At 46.1% G+C, this 27211-nt stretch overlaps 1 protein-coding gene across 1 annotated transcript in view; it reads left to right on the top strand.

The window, feature by feature from the left end:
• Window positions 1–25681, top strand: part of LOC121843599 (coiled-coil domain-containing protein 171-like) — a 33415-nt gene extending 7734 nt beyond the window's left edge. The window contains exons 6-15 of the mRNA XM_042313327.1: window positions 1492–1612; window positions 2944–3050; window positions 4595–4684; window positions 6801–7078; window positions 8838–8853; window positions 9881–10048; window positions 14527–14781; window positions 14936–15029; window positions 15818–15940; window positions 25485–25681. Of these exons, the coding sequence (XP_042169261.1) occupies window positions 1492–1612; window positions 2944–3050; window positions 4595–4684; window positions 6801–7078; window positions 8838–8853; window positions 9881–10048; window positions 14527–14781; window positions 14936–15029; window positions 15818–15940; window positions 25485–25681 (1449 nt within the window). The remainder of the gene's footprint in view (window positions 1–1491; window positions 1613–2943; window positions 3051–4594; window positions 4685–6800; window positions 7079–8837; window positions 8854–9880; window positions 10049–14526; window positions 14782–14935; window positions 15030–15817; window positions 15941–25484) is intronic.
• Window positions 25682–27211: the final 1530 nt, after the last annotated feature.

Consider the following 27211-nt stretch of genomic DNA (forward strand, 5'->3'; position numbering starts at 1 on the left):
TTCTTGCTTTGTCTCTCAGATCGTTCACAGCTTTGTGGAAGTTACCTGTGGCGCTGATGTTTAGGCCAAGGTATGTATAGTTTTTGTGTGCTCTAGGGCAACAGTGTCTAGATGGAATTTGTATTTGTGGTCCTGGTGACTGGACCTTTTTGGAACACCATTATTTTGGTCTTACTGAGATTTACTGTCAGGGCCCAGGTGTGACAGAATCTGTGCATAAGATCTAGGTGCTGCTGTAGGCCCTCCTTGGTTGGTGACAGAAGCACCAGATCATCAGCAGACATTTGACTTCGGATTCTAGCAGGGGAGGCCGGGTGCTAATAACCCTCACTCTCTCTCTCTCTCTCTGTCTCTGCTCTCTCTGTCTCTGTCTCTGCTCTCTCTGTCTCTGTCTCTGCTCTCTCTGTCTCTGTCTCTGTCTCTCTCTCTCACTCTCTCTCTCTCTTCTCTGGTCTCTCTCTCTCTCTCTCTTCTCTGGTCTCTCTCTCTCTCTCTGTCTCTGTCTCTGTCTCTGCTCTCTCTCTCTCTGTCTCTGCTCTCTCTCTGTCTCTCTCTCTGTCTCTGGTCTCTCTCTCTCTTCTCTGGTCTCTCTCTCTCTCTTCTCTGGTCTCTCTCTCTCTCTCTCTCTCTCTCTCTCTCTCTCTGTCTCTCTCTTCTCTGGTCTCTCTCTCTCTCTCTGTCTCTGCTCTCTCTCTCTCTCTCTCTTCTCTGGTCTCTCTCTCTCTCTCTCTCTCTGTCTCTCTCTCTCTCTCTCTCTCTTCTCTGGTCTCTCTCTGTCTCTGCTCTCTCTCTCTCTGTCTCTGTCTCTCTCTCTGTCTCTGCTCTCTCTCTCTCTCTCTCTCTCTCTGTCTCTCTCTTCTCTGGTCTCTCTCTCTCTCTCTCTGTCTCTGCTCTCTCTCTCTCTCTCTCTCTTCTCTGGTCTCTCTCTCTCTCTCTCTCTCTCTCTCTCTCTCTCTCTCTCTCTTCTCTGGTCTCTCTCTGTCTCTGCTCTCTCTCTCTCTGTCTCTGTCTCTCTCTCTGTCTCTCTGCTCTCTCTCTCTCTCTCTCTGTCTCTGTCTCTCTCTCTCTCTCTCTCTGTCTCTGCTCTCTCTCTCTCTCTCTCTTCTCTGGTCTCTCTCTCTCTCTCTCTCTGTCTCTCTCTTCTCTGGTCTCTCTCTCTCTCTCTCTGTCTCTGCTCTCTCTCTCTCTCTCTCTCTCTCTCTCTCTCTTCTCTGGTCTCTCTCTCTCTCTGTCTCTCTCTCTCTCTCTCTCTCTTCTCTGGTCTCTCTCTCTCTGCTCTCTCTCTCTCTCTCTCTTCTCTGGTCTCTCTCTCTCTCTCTCTCTCTCTCTCTCTCTCTCTCTCTTCTCTGGTCTCTCTCTGTCTCTGCTCTCTCTGTCTCTCTCTCTCTCTCTCTGTCTCTCTCTCTCTCTCTCTCTCTCTTCTCTGGTCTCTCTCTGTCTCTGCTCTCTCTCTCTCTGTCTCTGTCTCTCTCTCTGTCTCTCTGTGTTTAGGCTCGTAAGCGTCAGGTGTTGCTGGAGGAGGAATTTGAGAGCTATCTTAGAGAGTTACAACAGCTACTGCAACTACACACCGCTGTAGGGCCCCTCACTGCTGTAGGACAACTCACCACAGGTTAGTGTCAGTATGTGTGTTGTAGAAAAGCTAAAACATGGTGCAGAACTGACCATAACCCTCACAGAACGGACCATCACCCTCACAGAACGGACCATAACCCTCACAGAACTGACCATAACCCTCACTGTACTGACCATAACCCTCACTGTACTGACCATAACCCTCACTGTACTGACCATCACCCTCACTGTACTGACCATAACCCTCACAGAACTGACCATAACCCTCACTGTACTGACCATAACCCTCACTGTACTGACCATAACCCTCACTGTACTGACCATAACCCTCACTGAACTGACCATAACCCTCACTGAACTGACCATAACCATAACCCTCACTGTTCTGACCATAACCCTCACTGAACTGACCATAACCCTCACTGTACTGACCATAACCATAACCCTCACTGTTCTGACCATAACCCTCACTGTACTGACTATAACCCTCACTATACTGACCATAACCCTCACTGTACTGACTATATCCCTCACTGTTCTGACCATAACCCTCACTGTTCTGACCATAACCCTCACTGTACTGACCATAACCCTCACTGTACTGACCATAACCCTCACTGTACTGACCATAACCCTCACTGTACTGACCATAACCCTCACTGTACTGACCATAACCCTCACTGTACTGACCATAACCCTCACTGTACTGACCATAACCCTCACTGAACTGAGCATAACCCTTACTGTACTGACCATAACCCTCACTGTACTGACCATAACCCTCACTGTACTGACCATAACCCTCACTGAACTGACCATAACCCTCACTGTACTGACCATAACCCTCACTGAACTGACCATAACCCTCACTGTACTGACCATAACCCTCACTGTTCTGACCATAACCCTCACTGTACTGACCATAACCCTCACTGTACTGACCATAACCCTCACTGTTCTGACCATAACCCTCACTGTACTGACCATAACCCTCACTGTACTGACCATAACCCTCACTGTACTGACCATAACCCTCACTGTACTGACCATAACCCTCACTGAACTGACCATAACCCTCACTGTACTGACCATAACCCTCACTGAACTGACCATAACCCTCACTGTACTGACCATAACCCTCACTGAACTGACCATAACCCTCACTGAACTGACCATAACCCTCACTGTACTGACCATAACCCTCACTGAACTGACCATAACCCTCACTGTACTGACCATAACCCTCACTGTTCTGACCATAACCCTCACTGTTCTGACCATAACCCTCACTGTACTGACCATAACCCTCACTGTACTGACCATAACCCTTTGCGGTATAAAACGATGTCCTTTCTCTCCTATGTGAAGAAGAGCCTGTTGGAGAGGGAAGACGGCACAGCCCCTCTACTGTCATGAACATGCTGGGGACAACCCTGACTACATACCAGACCACCCTGGACCAGACTACTACAGAGGTAAGCCTCCTAACCCTGACTACATACCAGACCACCCTGGACCAGACTACTACAGAGGTAAGCCTCCTAACCCTGACTACATACCAGACCACCCTGGACCAGACTACTACAGAGGTAAGCCTCCTAACCCTGACTACATACCAGACCACCCTGGACCAGACTACTACAGAGGTAACCCTCCTAACCCTGACTACATACCAGACCACCCTGGACCAGACTACTACAGAGGTAAGCCTCCTAACCCTGACTACATACCAGACCACCCTGGACCAGACTACTACAGAGGTAAGCCTCCTAACCCTGACTACATACCAGACCACCCTGGACCAGACTACTACAGAGGTAAGCCTCCTAACCCTGACTACATACCAGACCACCCTGGACCAGACTACTACAGAGGTAACCCTCCTAACCCTGACTACATACCAGACCACCCTGGACCAGACTACTACAGAGGTAACCCTCCTAACCCTGACTACATACCAGACCACCCTGGACCAGACTACTACAGAGGTAACCCTCCTAACCCTGACTACATAACAGACCACCCTGGACCAGACTACTACAGAGGTAACCCTCCTAACCCTGACTACATACCAGACCACCCTGGACCAGACTACTACAGAGGTAAGCCTCCTAACCCTGACTACATACCAGACCACCCTGGACCAGACTACTACAGAGGTAACCCTCCTAACCCTGACTACATACCAGACCACCCTGGACCAGACTACTACAGAGGTAACCCTCCTAACCCTGACTACATACCAGACCACCCTGGACCAGACTACTACAGAGGTAACCCTCCTAACCCTGACTACATACCAGACCACCCTGGACCAGACTACTACAGAGGTAACCCTCCTAACCCTGACTACATACCAGACCACCCTGGACCAGACTACTACAGAGGTAACCCTCCTAACCCTGACTACATAACAGACCACCCTGGACCAGACTACTACAGAGGTAACCCTCCTAACCCTGACTACATACCAGACCACCCTGGACCAGACTACTACAGAGGTAAGCCTCCTAACCCTGACTACATACCAGACCACCCTGGACCAGACTACTACAGAGGTAACCCTCCTAACCCTGACTACATACCAGACCACCCTGGACCAGACTACTACAGAGGTAACCCTCCTAACCCTGACTACATACCAGACCACCCTGGACCAGACTACTACAGAGGTAACCCTCCTAACCCTGACTACATACCAGACCACCCTGGACCAGACTACTACAGAGGTAACCCTCCTAACCCTGACTACATACCAGACCACCCTGGACCAGACTACTACAGAGGTAACCCTCCTAACCCTGACTACATACCAGACCACCCTGGACCAGACTACTACAGAGGTAACCCTCCTAACCCTGACTACATACCAGACCACCCTGGACCAGACTACTACAGAGGTAACCCTCCTAACCCTGACAACATACCAGACCACCCTGGACCATCAACAGGTCCTGGATCAGCAGAAACAGTCAGAGAGGCTGGTCCAGGAGGTTCAGTGTTGTTATGTTATCAACAGGTCCTGGATCAGCAGAAACAGTCAGAGAGGCTGGTCCAGGAGGTTCAGTCCAACCAGCGACTGATGTCAGAACAGAAGAGTCACTTAGAGGTGAGTAGTACTGCCGTCGCTCTTTGGACATGTCAAATCAAATCAAATCAAATTTTATTTGTCACATACACATGGTTAGCAGATGTTAATGCGAGTGTAGCGAAATGCTTGTGCTTCTAGTTCCGACAATGCAGTAATAACGAACAAGTAATCTAACTAACAATTCCAAAAAAAACTACTGTCTTATACACAGTGTAAGGGGATAAAGAATATGTACATAAGGATATATGAATGAGTGATGGTACAGAGCAGCATAGGCAAGATACAGTAGATGATATCGAGTACAGTATATACATATGAGATGAGTATGTAAACCAAGTGGCATAGTTAAAGTGGCTAGTGATACATGTATTACATAAGGATGCAGTCGATGATATAGAGTACAGTATATACGTATACATATGATATGAATAATGTAGGGTAAGTAACATTATATAAGGTAGCATTGTTTAAAGTGGCTAGTGATACATGTATTACATAAGGATGCAGTCGATGATATAGAGTACAGTATATACAGTGCCTTGAGAAAGTATTCGGCCCCCTTGAACTTTGCGACCTTTTGCCACATTTCAGGCTTCAAACATAAAGATATAAAACTGTATTTTTTTGTGAAGAATCAACAACAAGTGGGACACAATCATGAAGTGGAACGACATTTATTGGATAACTTTTTAACAAATCAAAAACTGAAAAATTGGGCGTGCAAAATTATTCAGCCCCTTTACTTCCAGTGCAGCAAACTCTCTCCAGAAGTTCAGTGAGGATCTCTGAATGATCCAATGTTGACCTAAATGACTAATGATGATAAATACAATCCACCTGTGTGTAATCAAGTCTCCGTATAAATGCACCTGCACTGTGATAGTCTCAGAGGTCCGTTAAAAGCGCAGAGAGCATCATGAAGAACAAGGAACACACCAGGCAGGTCCGAGATACTGTTGTGAAGAAGTTTAAAGGCGGATTTGGATACAAAAAGATTTCCCAAGCTTTAAACATCCCAAGGAGCACTGTGCAAGCCACCTCTACACTGTCATATTGATGCTCTCCACCAACTCAGATTACCAGACTGTCATATTGATGCTCTCCACCAACTCAGATTACCAGACTGTCATATTGATCCTCTCCACCAACTCAGATTACCAGACTGTCATATTGATGCTCTCCACCAACTCAGATTACCAGACTGTCATATTGATGCTCTCCACCAGCTCAGATTACCAGACTGTCATATTGATGATCTCCACCAACTCAGATTACCAGACTGTCATATTGATGCTCTCCACCAGCTCAGATTACCAGACTGTCATATTGATGCTCTCCACCAGCTCAGATTACCAGACTGTCATATTGATGATCTCCACCAACTCAGATTACCAGACTGTCATATTGATGCTCTCCACCAACTCAGATTACCAGACTGTCATATTGATGCTCTCCACCAGCTCAGATTACCAGACTGTCATATTGATGATCTCCACCAGCTCAGATTACCAGACTGTCATATTGATGCTCTCCACCAACTCAGATTACCAGACTGTCATATTGAACGTGAGGATCCTCTCCACCAGCTCAGATTACCAGACTGTCATATTGATGCTCTTCACCAACTCAGATTACCAGACTGTCATATTGATGCTCTCCACCAGCTCAGACAGGTCCACCACTGGTTACTGGCAGGGCCCTATGAGAACACAGAGGTCCACCACTGGTTACTGGCAGGGCCCTATGAGGACACAGAGGTCCTCCACTGGTTACTGTCAGGGCCCTGACTATGAGGACACAGAGGTCCACCACTGGTTACTGTCAGGGCCCTGACTATGAGGACACAGAGGTCCACCACTGGTTACTGGCAGGGCCCTGACTATGAGAAGGGGGATATGAGGATAGCTAACATAGCTATTTTTTCCTTTCTCACTCTGTCTCTGTCTCTCTCTCTCTCTCTCTCTCTCTCTCTGTCTCTCTCTCTCTCTCTCTCTCTCTCTCTCTGTCTCTCTCTCTGTCTCTCTCTCTGTCTCTCTCTCTGTCTCCTCTCTCTCTCTCTCTCTGTCTCTCTCTCTCTCTCTCTCTCTCTCTCTCTCTCTCTCTCTCTCTCTCTCTCTCTCTCTCTCTCCTGTAGGAGCTCCGTGCAGCGCTGTCTGACTGTAACGTAGAGTTACAGCGTCTGAGATCCCAGTGTTCTGAAAAGACGCTCCAGACCAACCGACTACAGACTGACCTACAGACCGCCCAGCAACACTGGGAGAGGGAGAGAGAAAGGGAGAAGCAGAGAGAAGGAGAGAGGGAGAAAACGAGGAGAAGCACAGGGAAGGAGAGCGGGAGAAGGAGAGAGAGAGGACCGTGGAGTTGCAGGCAGAGGTTCAGAGGATCAGACAACTCAATCAGAAAGATTCTCAGGTAAACAGAGCTCTGTTTGGAGTAGAAGTCTCTGATTCTTCCTATTCATTCTTCCACCCCGTTATGACAGTTGTTCTGTTACTGTGTTTTATAAAGCCCTGTTTATCCCTCTAGTAAACATGACAGTTGGTCTGTTACTGTGTTTTATAAAGCCCTGTTTATCCCTCTAGTAAACATGACAGTTGGTCTGTCACTGTGTTTTATAAAGCCCTGTTTATCCCTCTAGTAAACATGACAGTTGGTCTGTTACTGTGTTTTATAAAGCCCTGTTTATCCCTCTAGGAAACATGACAGTTGGTCTGTTACTGTGTTTTATAAAGCCCTGTTTATCCCTCTAGTAAACATGACAGTTGGTCTGTCACTGTGTTTTATAAAGCCCTGTTTATCCCTCTAGTAAACATGACAGTTGGTCTGTCACTGTGTTTTATAAAGCCCTGTTTATCCCTCTAGTAAACATGACAGTTGGTCTGTTACTGTGTTTTATAAGGCCTGTTTACATCCCAAGCTGTTGCAGAGTTGTGTGACATTTGTAGCCTGTCTTTGTGTGCCGTTGCCAATCAGCTGTCCTCTTCCTACCAGGTCGTCCTGTTCCCGGTGTTTGACCAGGGTTCATACTAACCACTATGGTCCATTATAACCCTATATAACTCTAATGTAACGTCATTATAGACTGTGTTAGCAGCAGTGGTTCAATTAAACTGTGTCTCTGTTACTGTTTGGCTCACCCAAGTGTCTGTGTGTGTGTCTCTGTTACTGTTTGGCTCACCCAAGTGTCTGTGTGTCTCTGTTACTGTTTGGCTCACCCAAGTGTCTGTGTGTGTCTCTGTTACTGTTTGGCTCACCCAAGTGTCTGTGTGTGTCTCTGTTACTGTTTGGCTCACCCAAGTGTCTGTGTGTGTCTGTTACCGTTTGGCTCACCCAAGTGTCTGTGTGTCTCTGTTACCGTTTGGCTCACCCAAGTGTCTGTGTGTGTCTGTTACCGTTTGGCTCACCCAAGTGTCTGTGTGTGTCTCTGTTACTGTTTAGCTCACCCAAGTGTCTGTGTGTGTGTCTGTTACTGTTTAGCTCACCCAAGTGTCTGTGTGTGTGTCTGTTACTGTTTGGCTCACCCAAGTGTCTGTGTGTGTGTCTGTGTGTCTGTTACTGTTTGGCTCACCCAAGTGTCTGTGTGTGTGTCTGTTACCGTTTGGCTCACCCAAGTGTCTGTGTGTGTGTCTGTTACCGTTTGGCTCACCCAAGTGTCTGTGTGTGTCTGTTACAGTTTGGCTCACCCAAGTGTCTGTGTGTGTGTCTCTCTGTTACTGTTTGGCTCACCCAAGTGTCTGTGTGTGTGTGTCTCTGTTACTGTTTGGCTCACCCAAGTGTCTGTGTGTGTGTCTGTTACCGTTTGGCTCACCCAAGTGTCTGTGTGTGTCTGTTACAGTTTGGCTCACCCAAGTGTCTGTGTGTGTGTCTGTTACCGTTTGGCTCACCCAAGTGTCTGTGTGTGTGTGTCTCTGTTACTGTTTGGCTCACCCAAGTGTCTGTGTGTGTGTGTCTCTGTTACTGTTTGGCTCACCCAAGTGTCTGTGTGTGTCTCTGTTACAGTTTGGCTCACCCAAGTGTCTGTGTGTGTGTGTCTCTGTTACTGTTTGGCTCACCCAAGTGTCTGTGTTTGTGTGTGTCTCTGTTACTGTTTGGCTCACCCAAGTGTGTGTGTGTGTGTGTGTCTCTGTTACTGTTTGGCTCACCCAAGTGTCTGTGTGTGTCTCTGTTACAGTTTGGCTCACCCAAGTGTCTGTGTGTGTGTGTGTCTCTGTTACTGTTTGGCTCACCCAAGTGTCTGTGTGTGTGTGTCTCTCTGTTACTGTTTGGCTCACCCAAGTGTCTGTGTATGTGTGTGTGTGTGTCTCTGTTACTGTTTGGCTCACCCAAGTGTCTGTGTGTGTCTCTGTTACTGTTTGGCTCACCCAAGTGTCTGTGTGTGTCTCTGTTACAGTTTGGCTCACCCAAGTGTCTGTGTGTCTCTGTTACCGTTTGGCTCACCCAAGTGTCTGTGTGTGTGTGTCTCTGTTACTGTTTAGCTCACCCAAGTGTCTGTGTGTGTGTGTGTCTCTGTTACTGTTTAGCTCACCCAAGTGTCTGTGTGTGTGTGTCTCTGTTACTGTTTGGCTCACCCAAGTGTCTGTGTGTCTCTGTTACCGTTTGGCTCACCCAAGTGTCTGTGTGTGTCTCTGTTACTGTTTGGCTCACCCAAGTGTCTGTGTGTCTCTGTTACTGTTTGGCTCACCCAAGTGTCTGTGTGTGTCTCTGTTACTGTTTGGCTCACCCAAGTGTCTGTGTGTGTGTGTCTCTGTTACTGTTTAGCTCACCCAAGTGTCTGTGTGTGTCTGTTACCGTTTGGCTCATCCAAGTGTCTGTGTGTCTCTATTACCGTTTGGCTCACCCAAGTGTCTGTGTGTGTGTGTCTCTGTTACTGTTTAGCTCACCCAAGTGTCTGTGTGTGTGTGTCTCTGTTACTGTTTGGCTCACCCAAGTGTCTGTGTGTCTCTGTTACTGTTTGGCTCACCCAAGTGTCTGTGTGTCTCTGTTACTGTTTGGCTCACCCAAGTGTCTGTGTGTCTCTGTTACTGTTTGGCTCACCCAAGTGTCTGTGTGTCTCTGTTACTGTTTGGCTCACCCAAGTGTCTGTGTGTCTCTGTTACTGTTTGGCTCACCCAAGTGTCTGTGTGTCTCTGTTACTGTTTGGCTCACCCAAGTGTCTGTGTGTGTGTCTCTCTGTTACTGTTTAGCTCACCCAAGTGTCTGTGTGTGTGTCTGCAGGAGAAGTTGTCGTTCCTTCACGGTCTGTTCCAGCGTCTGTTGGCGGGCTGCGTCCTCGTCTCCCAGCCGCAATGCATCCTGGGTAGTTTCTCCTGGGCGGAGCTCTGTGATGTCATAACGGAACACGTCGACACCCTCACCTCTGACCTTACACGCGCCAACGAGAGGGTAGGGTGTGTGTGTGAGATGTGTGTGTGAGATGTGTGTGTGAGATGTGTGTGTGAGATGTGTGTGTGTGAGCGAGTGAGATACTATTTGTTTCTCTTACAATACAGCTAACAAATGTTTACAAAATCTTAGGCAGTATTTGATGTCTTTCTCTCTCCCTCCCCTCTCTCTCTCTCTTTCTCTCTCCCTCCCCTCTCTCTCTCTCCTTTCTTTATCTCACGCTCTCTCTCTCTCTCTCTCTCTCTCTCTCTCTCTCTCTCTCTTCTCTCTCTTTCTCTCTCTTCTCTCTCTCTTTCTCTCTCTTCTCTCTCTCTTTCTCTCTCTCTTCTCTCTCTCTTTCTCTCTCTCTTCTCTCTCTTCTCTCTCTCTCTCTAGGTGTCCCACCTGCAGGCTGTGTGTGAGAGTAACAGTGTGTGTGTGTCTCAGCTGCAGCAGAGCCAGGAAGGGGTGTTAGTGAGAATAGAGGAGACAGTGAAACAGAGAGAAGAGACCTGGACAGCACAGAGACATGAGATGGACCAGCAACACGCACACACTGTTACACTGTTACAGGGGAAGATACAGGTAACTAACACACTGTTACAGGGAAGATACAGGTAACTAACACACTGTTACAGGGAAGATACAGGTAACTAACACACTGCTACAGGGGAAGATACAGGTAACTAACACACTGCTACAGGGGAAGATACAGGTAACTAACACACTGTTACAGGGAAGATACAGGTAACTAACACACTGTTACAGGGAAGATACAGGTAACTAACACACTGTTACAGGGAAGATACAGGTAACTAACACACTGTTACACTGCTACAGGGAAGATACAGGTAACTAACACACTGTTACAGGGAAGATACAGGTAACTAACACACTGTTACAGGGGAAGATACAGGTAACTAACACACTGTTACAGGGAAGATACAGGTAACTAACACACTGTTACACTGCTACAGGGGAAGATACAGGTAACTAACACACTGTTACAGGGAAGATACAGGTAACTAACACACTGTTACAGGGAAGATACAGGTAACTAACACACTGCTACAGGGAAGATACAGGTAACTAACACACTGTTACACTGTTACAGGGAAGATACAGGTAACTAACACACTGTTACAGGGAAGATACAGGTAACTAACACACTGTTACAGGGGAAGATACAGGTAACTAACACACTGTTACAGGGGAAGATACAGGTAACTAACACACTGTTACAGGGGAAGATACAGGTAACTAACACACTGTTACAGGGGAAGATACAGGTAACTAACACACTGTTACAGGGAAGATACAGGTAACTAACACACTGTTACAGGGAAGATACAGGTAACTAACACACTGTTACAGGGAAGATACAGGTAACTAACACACTGTTACAGGGGAAGATACAGGTAACTAACACACTGTTACAGGGAAGATACAGGTAACTAACACACTGTTACACTGCTACAGGGAAGATACAGGTAACTAACACACTGTTACACTGTTACAGGGAAGATACAGGTAACTAACACACTGTTACAGGGAAGATACAGGTAACTAACACACTGTTACAGGGAAGATACAGGTAACTAACACACTGTTACAGGGAAGATACAGGTAACTAACACACTGTTACAGGGGAAGATACAGGTAACTAACACACTGTTACAGGGAAGATACAGGTAACTAACACACTGCTATAGGGGAAGATACAGGTAACTAACACACTGTTACACTGCTACAGGGAAGATACAGGTAACTAGCACACTGCTATAGGGAAGATACAGGTAACTAACACACTGTTACAGGGAAGATACAGGTAACTAACACACTGTTACAGGGGAAGATACAGGTAACTAACACACTGTTACACTGCTACAGGAAGATACAGGTAACTAACACACTGTTACAGGGAAGATACAGGTAACTAACACACTGTTACACTGCTACAGGGGAAGATACAGGTAACTAACACACTGTTACAGGGAAGATACAGGTAACTAACACACTGTTACAGGGAAGATACAGGTAACTAACACACTGTTACAGGGAAGATACAGGTAACTAACACACTGTTACACTGCTACAGGGGAAGATACAGGTAACTAACACACTGTTACAGGGAAGATACAGGTAACTAACACACTGTTACTCTGCTACAGGGAAGATACAGGTAACTAACACACTGTTACACTGCTACAGGGAAGATACAGGTAACTAACACACTGTTACAGGAAGATACAGGTAACTAACACACTGTTACACTGCTACAGGGAAGATACAGGTAACTAACACACTGTTACACTGCTACAGGGAAGATACAGGTAACTAACACACTGTTACACTGCTACAGGGAAGATACAGGTAACTAACACACTGTTACAGGGAAGATACAGGTAACTAACACACTGTTACACTGCTACAGGGGAAGATACAGGTAACTAACACACTGTTACAGGGAAGATACAGGTAACTAACACACTGTTACAGGGGAAGATACAGGTAACTAACACACTGTTACAGGGGAAGATACAGGTAACTAACACACTGTTACAGGGGAAGATACAGGTAACTAACACACTGTTACACTGTTACAGGGAAGATACAGGTAACTAACACACTGTTACAGGGGAAGATACAGGTAACTAACACACTGTTACAGGGGAAGATACAGGTAACTAACACACTGTTACAGGGAAGATACAGGTAACTAACACACTGTTACAGGGAAGATACAGGTAACTAACACACTGTTACACTGCTACAGGGGAAGATACAGGTAACTAACACACTGTTACAGGGAAGATACAGGTAACTAACACACTGTTACACTGTTACAGGGAAGATACAGGTAACTAACACACTGTTACAGGGAAGATACAGGTAACTAACACACTGTTACAGGGGAAGATACAGGTAACTAACACACTGTTACAGGGAAGATACAGGTAACTAACACACTGTTACAGGGAAGATACAGGTAACTAACACACTGATACACTGTTACAGGGAAGATACAGGTAACTAACACACTGTTACAGGGGAAGATACAGGTAACTAACACACTGTTACAGGGAAGATACAGGTAACTAACACACTGTTACAGGGAAGATACAGGTAACTAACACACTGATACACTGTTACAGGGAAGATACAGGTAACTAACACACTGTTACAGGGAAGATACAGGTAACTAACACACTGTTACAGGGAAGATACAGGTAACTAACACACTGTTACAGGGAAGATACAGGTAACTAACACACTGTTACACTGCTACAGGGAAGATACAGGTAACTAACACACTGTTACAGGGAAGATACAGGTAACTAACACACTGTTACAGGGGAAGATACAGGTAACTAACACACTGTTACAGGGAAGATACAGGTAACTAACACACTGTTACAGGGAAGATACAGGTAACTAACACACTGTTACAGGGGAAGATACAGGTAACTAACACACTGTTACAGGGAAGATACAGGTAACTAACACACTGTTACACTGTTACAGGGAAGATACAGGTAACTAACACACTGCTACAGGGAAGATACAGGTAACTAACACACTGTTACACTGTTACAGGGAAGATACAGGTAACTAACACACTGTTACACTGCTACAGGGAAGATACAGGTAACTAACACACTGCTACAGGGGAAGATACAGGTAACTAACACACTGTTACACTGCTACAGGAAGATACAGGTAACTAACACACTGTTACAGGGAAGATACAGGTAACTAACACACTGTTACAGGGAAGATACAGGTAACTAACACACTGTTACACTGCTACAGGGAAGATACAGGTAACTAACACACTGTTACAGGGAAGATACAGGTAACTAACACACTGTTACACTGCTACAGGGAAGATACAGGTAACTAACACACTGTTACAGGGAAGATACAGGTAACTAACACACTGTTACAGGGAAGATACAGGTAACTAACACACTGTTACAGGGGAAGATACAGGTAACTAACACACTGATACACTGTTACAGGGAAGATACAGGTAACTAACACACTGTTACAGGGAAGATACAGGTAACTAACACACTGTTACAGGGAAGATACAGGTAACTAACACACTGTTACAGGGAAGATACAGGTAACTAACACACTGTTACAGGGAAGATAGAGGTAACTAACACACTGTTACAGGGAAGATACAGGTAACTAACACACTGTTTCTCTGCTACTCATACACACAGAGACACATCCGCACAACCAATCCTTTGGTAAATGTCTTTATTTTTCTCTCTCGTTCTTTCTCTCTCCTTCCCTCCCCCACCCACCCCTCTCTTTCTCTCTCTCTCTCTCTTTCCCTCCACCTCCTCTCTCTCTCTCCCTCCTCTCTCTCTCTCTTTCCCTCCACCTCCTCTCTCTCTCTCCCTCCTCTCTCTCTCTTTCCCTCCACCTCCTCTCTCTCTCTCTCTCTCTCTCTCTCTCCCTCCCTCTCTCTCTCTCTCTCTCCCTAGATGTTCGGTGCTCAGCTTGAAGAGGCCCGTCAGAGACTATCCTCACTAGAGAAAGAACGCAGCCAGCTGACCAATGACCTCGCCATGCTCCAGAAAACCCTAACCCAGTCTGACCTCCAGGGGTCAACCCTGCTCTCAGCCTGCACCCTACTGGCTGGGGCGCTCACACACCTCACACACGCCACACACACACTCCGCACACAGAAAACTCTCCTCACTCGCCGCTTGGCGGAGCGAGAGGGCCTAGAGATGGAGGTTAGAACGCTTGTACAAGCTCTAGGGGAGGGAAGAGGAGAGGGGGATGAGGAGAGGAAGGAGGAGGGGTGAAGAGGTGGAGAAGGTGTGTGGTGTGTGTGATAGCTGTAAACAGGTTGTGTGTGTTGGGACGGGGGAGCAGACTGGTGTTTAGGGTGGGTGGGCAGAGGTACCCTCTATAGGGGTTCGTGTTTCAGTCATCCCTCCTCTGGAGGAGAGGGAGAAGGACTCAACACCGCCATCTAAAGGTGAGCAGGGCAATGACACAACTGCACTGTGAAATAATTATTCTGAAAATATTTGTGAATGTTTTTGACTAGTTGATAAATACAAAGGCATTCCAACCCTCTTCCTGGAGATCTACTGTCCTGTAGGTTTTCAGTCCAACCCTCTTCCTGGAGATCTACTGTCCTGTAGGTTTTCAGTCCAACCCTCTTCCTGGAGATCTACTGTCCTGTAGGTTTTCAGTCCAACCCTCTTCCTGGAGATCTACTGTCCTGTAGGTTTTCAGTCCAACCCTCTTCCTGGAGATCTACTGTCCTGTAGGTTTTCAGTCCAACCCTCTTCCTGGAGATCTACTGTCCTGTAGGTTTTCAGTCCAACCCTCTTCCTGGAGATCTACTGTCCTGTAGGTTTTCAGTCCAACCCTCTTCCTAGAGATCTACTGTCCTGTAGGTTTTCAGTCCAACCCTCTTCCTGGAGATCTACTGTCCTGTAGGTTTTCAGTCCAACCCTCTTCCTGGAGATCTACTGTCCTGTAGGTTTACAGTCCAACCCTCTTCCTGGAGATCTACTGTCCTGTAGGTTTTCAGTCCAACCCTTTTTGGACAACTGAAGCAAGGCACACAATTCTTCTTTAGGAAAATGACCATTTCTGGTAAAAAATAAAAATAATTGTTGAGACAGAAATTTTGGATGAAAAGTACTTTGTTAAAAACAGCAAGATTTCTCTCAGGAATGAACTATGAAACGATGAATGTATGAATGTATGAATGGGATAGCATCGTATTAACCCCTTGCTCTCTGACTCTCTCAGGTGAAGAGGATAATGACGATGAAGGGAGAGGAGGACTGTGTGTGAGGTGGCTTCGTCGTAAAGATATCTCCTTCTTCATCATGTCTTCCATGGCTGAACTACAAGAGGCCTTAGAGCACACAGGTAACTCTCTCTCACACACACACACACACACACTGAGAGAGAGTTAGCTAGCGTAAACTGGTGGAGGAATCTGGAGGTGGTGAACCAGCAGTCGGAAGGGTACTGTCTTCTATATCCCAGGTGTTATCTACTGTCTTCTATATCCCAGGTGTTATCTACTGTCTTCTATATCCCAGGTGTTATCTACCTGCTCCATGGTAACTGTCTTCTATATCCCAGGTGTTATCTACTGTCTTCTATATCCCAGGTGTTATCTACCTGCTCCATGGTCTTCTATATCCCAGGTGTTATCTACTATCTTCTATATCCCAGGTGTTATCTACCTGCTCCATGGTAACTGTCTTCTATATCCCAGGTGTTATCTACTGTCTTCTATATCCCAGGTGTTATCTACCTTCCCCATGGTCTTCTATATCCCAGGTGTTATCTACTGTCTTCTATATCCCAGGTGTTATCTACCTGCTCCATGGTAACTGTCTTCTATATCCCAGGTGTTATCTACTGTCTTCTATATCCCAGGTGTTATCTACCTGCTCCATGGTCTTCTATATCCCAGGTGTTATCTACTGTCTTCTATATCCCAGGTGTTATCTACCTGCTCCATGGTCTTCTATATCCCAGGTGTTATCTACTGTCTTCTATATCACAGGTGTTATCTACCTGCTCTGTATATCTGTATCTGTAGTGTCTGTATCTGTAGTGTCTGTATCTGTATCTCTGTAGCTGTAGTGTCTGTATCTGTATCTGTAGTGTCTGTATCTCTGTATCTGTATCTGTAGTGTCTGTATCTCTGTAGCTGTATCTGTAGCTCTATCTGTAGTGTCTGTATCTGTATCTGTAGTGTCTGTATCTGTATCGGTATATCTGTAGCTGTGTGTCTGTATCTGTATCTGTAGTGTCTGTATCTCTGTAGCTCTATCTGTAGTGTCTGTATCTGTAGCTCTATCTGTAGTGTCTGTATCTGTAGCTGTGTGTCTGTATCTGTATCTGTAGTGTCTGTATCTCTGTAGCTGTATCTGTATCTGTAGTGTCTGTATCTGTAGTGTCTGTAGCTGTGTCTGTCTCTGTATCTGTAGTGTCTGTATCTCTGTAGCTGTATCTGTAGCTGTCTCTGTATCTGTAGTGTCTGTGTCTGTATCTGTTATGTCTGTAGCTGTAATGGCTGTATCTATAGCTGTAGCTGTATCTGTAGCTGTATCTGTTATGTCTGTATCTGTAGCTGTATCTGTAATGGCTGTATCTGTAGCTGTATCTGTAATGGCTGTATCTGTAGCTGTATCTGTAGCTGTATCTGTATCTGTGTCTATCTGTAGCTGTGTCTGTATCTGTAGTGTCTGTATCTGTAGCTGTATCTATATCTGTAGCTGTATCTGTAGCTGTATCTGTAGCTGTATCTGTAATGGCTGTATCTGTAGCTGTATCTGTAATGGCTGTATCTGTAGCTGTATCTGTAGCTGTATCTGTAGCTGTGTCTGTAGCTGTATCTGTAGCTGTATCTGTAGCTGTATCTGTAGCTGTATCTGTAGCTGTGTCTGTATCTGTAGTGTCTGTATCTGTATCTATATCCGTAGCTGTATCTGTAGCTGTATCTGTAGCTGTATCTGTAGCTGTATCTGTGTCTGTAGCTGTATCTGTAGCTGTATCTGTAGCTGTAGCTGTATCTCTGTATCTGTAATGGCTGTATCTGTGTCTGTGTCTGTGTCTGTAGCGGTGTCTGTAGCTATATCTCTGTATCTGTAGTGTCTGTAGCTGTATCTGTGTCTGCAGCGGTGTCTGTAGCGGTGTCTGTAGCTGTATCTGTAGCTGTGTCTGTAGTGGTGTCTGTAGCTGTATCTGTGTCTGTGTCTGTAGCGGTGTCTGTAGCGGTGTCTGTAGCTGTATCTGTAGCTGTGTCTGTATCTGTAGCTGTATCTGTAGCTGTAGCTGTGTCTATCTGTAGCTGTATCTGTAGCTGTGTCTGTAGCTGTAGCTGTGTCTATCTGTAGCTGTATCTGTAGCTGTGTCTGTAGCTGTAGCTGTGTCTGTAGCTGTGTCTGTAGCTGTATCTGTATCTGTAGCTGTATCTCTGTAGCTGTATCTGTAGCTGTATCTCTGTAGCTGTGTCTGTATCTGTAGTGTCTGTATCTGTAGCTGTGTCTGTAGCTGTATCTGTATCTGTAGCTGTATCTCTGTAGCTGTGTCTGTATCTGTAGCTGTATCTGTGTCTGTGTCTGTAGCGGTGTCTGTAGCTGTATCTGTATCTGTAGCTGTGCCTGTAGCGGTGTCTGTAGCTGTATCTGTATCTGTGTCTGCGTCTGTAGCGGTATCTGTAGCTGTGTCTGTGTCTGTAGCTGTATCTGTGTCTGTAGCTGTGTCTGTATCTGTAGCCGTGTCTGTAGCTGTAGCTGTAGCTGTATCTCTGTATCTGTAGCTGTATCTCTGTAGCTGTAGCTGTGTCTGTATCTGTAGTGTCTGTAGCTGTATCTGTGTCTGCAGCGGTGTCTGTAGCGGTGTCTGTAGCTGTATCTGTAGCTGTGTCTGTAGCGGTGTCTGTGGCGGTGTCTGTATCTGTAGCTGTATCTGTAGCTGTGTCTGTAGCTGTGTCTGTGTCTGTAGCTGTATCTGTGTCTGTAGCTGTAGCTGTGTCTGTATCTGTAGCTGTGTCTGTAGCGGTGTCTGTAGCGGTGTCTGTAGCTGTATCTGTAGCTGTGTCTGTAGCTGTGTCTGTATCTGTGGCTGTGTCTGTAGCTGTATCTGTGTCTGTAGCTGTGTCTGTATCTGTAGATGTGTCTGTAGCTGTATCTGTAGCTGTATCTGTAGCTGTAGCTGTGTCTGTTGCTGTGTCTGTAGCTGTATCTGTAGCTGTGTCTGTAGACGTATCTGTAGCTGTATCTGTGTCTGTAGCTGTGTCTGTAGCTGTGTCTGTGTCTGTAACGGTGTCTGTAGCGGTGTCTGTAGCTGTATCTGTAGCTGTAGCTGTATCTGTAGCTGTATCTGTAATGGCTGTATCTGTAGCTGTATCTGTAATGGCTGTATCTGTAGCTGTATCTGTAGCTGTATCTGTATCTGTGTCTATCTGTAGCTGTGTCTGTATCTGTAGTGTCTGTATCTGTAGCTGTATCTATATCTGTAGCTGTATCTGTAGCTGTATCTGTAGCTGTAGCTGTAGCTGTATCTGTAATGGCTGTATCTGTAGCTGTATCTGTAATGGCTGTATCTGTAGCTGTATCTGTAGCTGTATCTGTAGCTGTGTCTGTAGCTGTATCTGTAGCTGTATCTGTATCTGTAGCTGTATCTGTAGCTGTATCTGTAGCTGTGTCTGTATCTGTAGTGTCTGTATCTGTATCTATATCCGTAGCTGTATCTGTAGCTGTATCTGTAGCTGTATCTGTAGCTGTATCTGTGTCTGTAGCTGTAGCTGTATCTGTAGCTGTAGCTGTATCTCTGTATCTGTAATGGCTGTATCTGTGTCTGTGTCTGTGTCTGTAGCGGTGTCTGTAGCTATATCTCTGTATCTGTAGTGTCTGTAGCTGTATCTGTGTCTGCAGCGGTGTCTGTAGCGGTGTCTGTAGCTGTATCTGTAGCTGTGTCTGTAGTGGTGTCTGTAGCTGTATCTGTGTCTGTGTCTGTAGCGGTGTCTGTAGCGGTGTCTGTAGCTGTATCTGTAGCTGTGTCTGTATCTGTAGCTGTATCTGTAGCTGTAGCTGTGTCTATCTGTAGCTGTATCTGTAGCTGTGTCTGTAGCTGTAGCTGTGTCTATCTGTAGCTGTATCTGTAGCTGTGTCTGTAGCTGTGTCTGTAGCTGTGTCTGTAGCTGTATCTGTATCTGTAGCTGTATCTCTGTAGCTGTATCTGTAGCTGTATCTCTGTAGCTGTGTCTGTATCTGTAGTGTCTGTATCTGTAGCTGTGTCTGTAGCTGTATCTGTATCTGTAGCTGTATCTCTGTAGCTGTGTCTGTATCTGTAGCTGTATCTGTGTCTGTGTCTGTAGCGGTGTCTGTAGCTGTATCTGTATCTGTAGCTGTGCCTGTAGCGGTGTCTGTAGCTGTATCTGTATCTGTGTCTGCGTCTGTAGCGGTATCTGTAGCTGTGTCTGTGTCTGTAGCTGTATCTGTGTCTGCAGCGGTGTCTGTAGCGGTGTCTGTAGCTGTATCTGTAGCTGTATCTCTGTAGCTGTAGCTGTGTCTGTATCTGTAGTGTCTGTAGCTGTATCTGTGTCTGCAGTGGTGTCTGTAGCGGTGTCTGTAGCTGTATCTGTAGCTGTGTCTGTAGCGGTGTCTGTAGCGGTGTCTGTAGCTGTATCTGTAGCTGTGTCTGTAGCTGTGTCTGTATCTGTGGCTGTGTCTGTAGCTGTATCTGTGTCTGTAGCTGTGTCTGTATCTGTAGATGTGTCTGTAGCTGTATCTGTAGCTGTAGCTGTGTCTGTTGCTGTGTCTGTAGCTGTATCTGTGTCTGTAGCCGTAGCTGTATCTGTAGCTGTATCTGTGTCTGTAGCTGTGTCTGTAGCTGTGTCTGTGTCTGTAACGGTGTCTGTAGCGGTGTCTGTAGCTGTGTCTGTAGCTGTAACTGTATCTGTACCTGTGTCTGTGGCTGTGTCTGTGTCTGTAGCTGTGGCTGTATCTGTAGCTGTGTCTGTATCTGTAGCTGTGTCTGTAGCTGTATCTGTGTCTGTAGCTGTGTCTGTAGCTGTATCTGTAGCTGTATCTGTAGCTGTATCTGTAGCTGTGTCTGTTGCTGTGTCTGTAGCTGTATCTGTAGCTGTAGCTGTGTCTGTAGCTGTATCTGTAGCTGTATCTGTAGCTGTATCTGTATCTGTGTCTGTAGCTGTAGCTGTGTCTGTAGCTGTGTCTGTAGCTGTATCTGTAGCTGTATCTGTGTCTGTAGCTGTGTCTGTGTCTGTAGCTGTGTCTGTGTCTGTATCTGTACCTGTGTCTGTATCTGTAGCTGTGTCTGTGTCTGCAGCTGTGTCTGTGTCTGTATCTGTAGCCGTGTCTGTAGCGGTGTCTGTAGCTGTGTCTGTAGCTGTGTCAGTAGCTGTGTCTGTAGCCGTATCTGTAGCTGTATCTGTGTCTGTGACTGTATCCGCGTCTGTAGCTGTGCCTGTAGCCGTATCTGTGTCTGTATCTGTATCTGTATCTGTAGCTGTGTCTCTGTATCTGTAGCTGTATCTGTAGCTATAGCTGTAGCTGTAGCTGTATCTGTAGCTGTATCTGTAGCTGTATCTCTGTATCTGTAGCTGTATCTGTAGCTGTATCTGTAGCTGTAGCTGTATCTCTGTATCTGTAGCTGTATCTGTAGCTGTATCTCTGTAGCTGTAGCTGTGTCTGTATCTGTAGTGTCTGTGTCTGTATCTGTAGCTGTATCTCTGTAGCTGTATCTGTAGCTGTATCTCTGTAGCTGTGTCTGTATCTGTAGTGTCTGTATCTGTAGCTGTGTCTGTAGCTGTAGCTGTATCTCTGTAGCTGTATCTGTAGCTGTATCTCTGTAGCTGTGTCTGTATCTGTAGCTGTATCTGTATCTGTAGCTGTATCTCTGTAGCTGTGTCTGTATCTGTAGCTGTATCTGTGTCTGTGTCTGTAGCGGTGTCTGTAGCTGTATCTGTATCTGTAGCTGTGCCTGTAGCGGTGTCTGTAGCTGCATCTGTATCTGTGTCTGCGTCTGTAGCGGTATCTGTAGCTGTGTCTGTGTCTGTAGCTGTATCTGTGTCTGTAGCTGTGTCTGTATCTGTAGCCGTGTCTGTAGCTGTAGCTGTAGCTGTATCTCTGTATCTGTAGCTGTATCTGTAGCTGTATCTCTGTAGCTGTAGCTGTGTCTGTATCTGTAGTGTCTGTAGCTGTATCTGTGTCTGCAGCGGTGTCTGTAGCGGTGTCTGTAGCTGTGTCTGTAGCGGTGTCTGTGGCGGTGTCTGTAGCTGTATCTGTAGCTGTATCTGTAGCTGTGTCTGTAGCTGTGTCTGTAGCTGTATCTGTGTCTGTAGCTGTATCTGTAGCTGTATCTGTAGCTGTGTCTGTAGCGGTGTCTGTAGCGGTGTCTGTAGCTGTATCTGTAGCTGTGTCTGTAGCTGTGTCTGTATCTGTAGCTGTGTCTGTATCTGTGTCTGTAGCTGTGTCTGTATCTGTAGACGTGTCTGTAGCTGTATCTGTAGCTGTACCTGTAGCTGTAGCTGTGTCTGTAGCTGTGTCTGTAGCTGTATCTGTAGCTGTGTCTGTAGCTGTAGCTGTAGCTGTATCTGTATCTGTGTCTGTAGCTGTGTCTGTAGCTGTGTCTGTGTCTGTAACGGTGTCTGTAGCGGTGTCTGTGGCTGTGTCTGTAGCTGAATCTGTATCTGTACCTGTATCTGTACCTGTGTCTGTGGCTGTGTCTGTGTCTGTAGCTGTATCTGTAGCTGTGTCTGTAGCTGTATCTGTGTCTGTAGCTGTGTCTGTATCTGTAGCCGTGTCTGTAGCTGTATCTGTAGCTGTATCTGTTGCTGTATCTGTAGCTGTGTCTGTTGCTGTGTCTGTAGCTGTATCTGTATCTGTAGCTGTGTCTATCTGTAGCTGTAGCTGTATCTGTGTCTGTAGCTGTGTCTGTGTCTGTAGCTGTGTCTGTAGCTGTATCTGTAGCTGTACCTGTGGCTGTAGCTGTGTCTGTGTCTGTAGCTGTGTCTGTGTCTGTAGCGGTGTCTGTGGCGGTGTCTGTAGCTGTGTCTGTAGCTGAATCTGTATCTGTACCTGTATCTGTACCTGTGTCTGTGGCTGTGGCTGTGTCTGTGTCTGTAGCTGTATCTGTACCTGTGTCTGTATCTGTAGCTGTGTCTGTGTCTGCAGCTGTGTCTGTATCTGTAGCTGTGTCTGTATCTGTGTCTGTATCTATAGCTGTGCCTGTATCTGTGTCTGTATCTGTAGCTGTGTCTGTAGCTGTGTCTCTAGCTGAATCTGTAGCTGTACCTGTAGCGGTGTCTGTAGCTGTGTCTGTAGCTGTATCTGTAGCTGTATCTGTAGCTGTATCTGTAGCTGTATCTGTAGCGGTGTCTGTAGCTGTGTCTGTAGCTGTATCTGTAGCTGTATCTGTAGCTGTGTCTGTAGCGGTGTCTGTAGCTGTGTCTGTAGCTGTGTCTGTAGCTGAATCTGTATCTGTACCTGTACCTGTATCTGTAGCGGTGTCTGTAGCTGTGTCTGTAGCTGTATCTGTAGCTGTATCTGTAGCCGTGTCTGTAGCTGTATCTGTAGCTGTATCTGTTGCTGTATCTGTAGCTGTGTCTGTTGCTGTGTCTGTAGCTGTATCTGTATCTGTAGCTGTGTCTATCTGTAGCTGTAGCTGTATCTGTGTCTGTAGCTGTGTCTGTGTCTGTAGCTGTGTCTGTAGCTGTATCTGTAGCTGTACCTGTGGCTGTAGCTGTGTCTGTGTCTGTAGCTGTGTCTGTGTCTGTAGCGGTGTCTGTGGCGGTGTCTGTAGCTGTGTCTGTAGCTGAATCTGTATCTGTACCTGTATCTGTACCTGTGTCTGTGGCTGTGTCTGTGGCTGTGTCTGTGTCTGTAGCTGTATCTGTACCTGTGTCTGTATCTGTAGCTGTGTCTGTGTCTGCAGCTGTGTCTGTATCTGTAGCTGTGTCTGTAGCGGTGTCTGTAGCTGTGTCTGTAGCTGTGTCTGTAGCTGAATCTGTATCTGTACCTGTACCTGTATCTGTATCTGTAGCTGTCCCTGGTTCTCACCCCAACCTCTCTCCATGTTTCCCCTGACCACCACTGCTAAATCCTGGCCACCACTCCATAGAATACTTCTTTATTTTAGATGTATAGGGGTCATGTCAATGTCGTGGGGCCGCCATTGATTTTGGTACAGTGTCTGAGTCAGTCAGATGGCACAATAACACGACAAATGTATAGAAGAAGACAATTACCCATAACACACCTCCAGGCTGTTTAAGGGCTATTTGACCAAGACGAGGTACTCTCAGGCCAATTACCCATAACACACCTCCAGGCTGTTTAAGGGCTATTTGACCAAGACGAGGTACTCTCAGGACAATTACCCATAACACACCTCCAGGCTGTTTAAGGGCTATTTGACCAAGACGAGGTACTCTCAGGCCAATTACCCATAACACACCTCCAGGCTGTTTAAGGGCTATTTGACCAAGACGAGGTACTCTCAGGCCAATTACCCATAACACACCTCCAGGCTGTTTAAGGGCTATTTGACCAAGACGAGGTACTCTCAGGACAATTACCCATAACACACCTCCAGGCTGTTTAAGGGCTATTTGACCAAGACGAGGTACTCTCAGGCCAATTACCCATAACACACCTCCAGGCTGTTTAAGGGCTATTTGACCAAGACGAGGTACTGTGGTACTGTAGTACTGTAATACTGTGGTACTGTGGTACTGTAGTACTGTAATACTGTGGTACTGTGGTACTGTAGTACTGTAATACTGTGGTACTGTGGTACTGTAGTACTGTAATACTGTGGTACTGTGGTACTGTAGTACTGTAATACTGTGGTACTGTGGTACTGTAGTACTGTAATACTGTGGTACTGTGGTACTGTGGTACTGTAGTACTGTAATACTGTGGTACTGTAGTACTGTAATACTGTGGTACTGTAGTACTGTAGTACTGTGGTACTGTGGTACTGTAATACTGTGGTACTGTGGTACTGTAATACTGTGGTACTGTAGTACTGTAGTACTGTAATACTGTGGTACTGTGGTACTGTAGTACTGTGGTACTGTGGTACTGTAGTACTGTGGTACTGTAGTACTGTAGTACTGTGATACTGTGGTACTGTGGTACTGTGGTATTGTAATACTGTAGTACTGTGATACTGTGGTACTGTAGTACTGTGATACTGTAGTAATGTGGTACTGTGGTACTGTGATACTGTAGTACTGTGGTACTGTGATACTGTAGTACTGTAATACTTTGATACTGTAGTACTGTGATACTGTAATACTTTGGTACTGTGGTACTGTAATACTGTGGTACTGTGATACTGTCATACTGTGGTACTGTGGTACTGTAATACTGTAGTACTGTGGTACTGTGATACTGTGGTACTGTGATACTGTAGTACTGTGGTACTGTGATACAGTAGTACTGTGGTACTGTAATACTGTGGTACTGTGATACTGTGGTACTGTGGTACTGTAATACTTTGATACTGTAGTACTGTGATACTGTGGTACTGTAATACTGTGATACTGTGGTACTGTGATACTGTAGTACTGTGGTACTGTGATACTGTAGTACTGTGGTAATGTAATACTGTGATACTGTAGTACTGTGGTACTGTGATACTGTGGTACTGTAATATTGTGGTACTGTGGTACTGTGATACTGTAGTACTGTGGTACTGTAATACTGTGGTACTGTGATACTGTGGTACTGTGATACTGTAGTACTGTGGTACTGTGATACTGTGGTACTGTAATACTGTAGTACTGTGGTACTGTCATACTGTAATACTGTAGTACTGTAATACTGTGTATATACACTGTGCATTCGGAAAGTATTCAGACCCCTTGACTTTTTACACATTTTGTTTTCCGATACTATATTGTCTGTGTCTCTTTCTCCTCCAGTATCTTCCTCTCAGGTGGTATTGTCTGCTGCTCGTAACAGTCTATCCCGCCTCCTGGACCACCTCCTCACCCCCTCAGACCGAGGGTCCCATCTCACACCCTATAGCGTGAACAAGGGTACTCTGGTTAGTCGGCTGGGACAGGGCCTACACCGAATCACGGCCAAACAGATGAGCAATAAGGTTTGTGGTCTATAACAATGTATTTCATAGAGAATATATATATATATATATGTTATTTTGATTTACTCTCTTAACCACCTGAAGTCGAGGTTGGCACGGGAACAATAGTGACATTTTAGATTCAAGTTCCGGACCGGATCAACAGTCTACCAGAATGGGCAGTACAGGAATTATTTTGAACAGAGTTATTTTTGTGTTATAAGCATTTTTAAGAGGACATTTAGATTCCCCTCCCCCTCTGTCTCCCAACAGTAACACTGTCTAACCTCTAACCTGGGTCCTCTACTGTTTAACCTCTAACCTGGGTCCTCTACTGTTTAACCCCTAACCTCTATCCTGGGTCCTCTACTGTTTAACCCCTAACCTCTATCCTGGGTCCTCTACTGTTTAACCTCTAACCTGGGTCCTCTACTGTTTAACCCCTAACCTCTATCCTGGGTCCTCTACTGTTTAACCCCTAACCTCTATCCTGGGTCCTCTACTGTTTAACCCCTAACCTCTAACCTGGGTCCTCTACTGTTTAACCCCTAACCTCTAACCTGGGTCCTCTACTGTTTAACCCCTAACCTCTATCCTGGGTCCTCTACTGTTTAACCCCTAACCTCTAACCTGGGTCCTCTACTGTTTAACCCCTAACCTCTATCCTGGGTCCTCTACTGTTTAACCTCTAACCTGGGTCCTCTACTGTTTAACCTCTAACCTGGGTCCTCTACTGTTTAACCCCTAACCTCTATCCTGGGTCCTCTACTGTTTAACCCCTAACCTCTATCCTGGGTCCTCTACTGTTTAACCCCTAACCTCTATCCTGGGTCCTCTACTGTTTAACCCCTAACCTCTATCCTGGGTCCTCTACTGTTTAACCCCTAACCTCTATCCTGGGTCCTCTACTGTTTAACCCCCTAACCTCTATCCTGGGTCCTCTACTGTTTAACCTCTAACCTGGGTCCTCTACTGTTTAACCCCTAACCTGGGTCCTCTACTGTTTAACCTCTAACCTGGGTCCTCTACTGTTTAACCCCTAACCACTATCCTGGGTCCTGTACTGTTTAACCCCTAACCTCTAACCTGGGTCCTCTACTGTTTAACCTCCAACCTGGGTCCTCTACTGTTTAACCTCTAACCTGGGTCCTCTACTGTTTAACCCCTAACCTGGGTCCTCTACTGTTTAACCCCTAACCCCTAACCTGGGTCCTCTACTGTTTAACCCCTAACCTGGGTCCTCTACTGTTAACTACTACTGAAAACACTGTCTCAGGCACCGCTCCAGAATCTACCATAAGGGTTGAGATCTGGTGACTGAGACATGACGGTGCATCTACCATAAGGGTTGAGATCTGGTGACTGAGACAGTGCATCTACCATAAGGGTTGAGATCTGGTGACTGAGACATGGCGGTGCATCTACTATAAGGGTTGAGATCTGGTGACTGAGACATGGCATACGGTGCATCTACCATAAGGGTTGAGATCTGGTGACTGAGACATGACGGTGCATCTACCATAAGGGTTGAGATCTGGTGACTGAGACATGACGGTGCATCTACAG

Source organism: Oncorhynchus tshawytscha, unplaced genomic scaffold, assembly GCF_018296145.1.
Source record: "Oncorhynchus tshawytscha isolate Ot180627B unplaced genomic scaffold, Otsh_v2.0 Un_contig_8324_pilon_pilon, whole genome shotgun sequence".
NCBI classification, from domain to species: domain Eukaryota; kingdom Metazoa; phylum Chordata; class Actinopteri; order Salmoniformes; family Salmonidae; genus Oncorhynchus; species Oncorhynchus tshawytscha.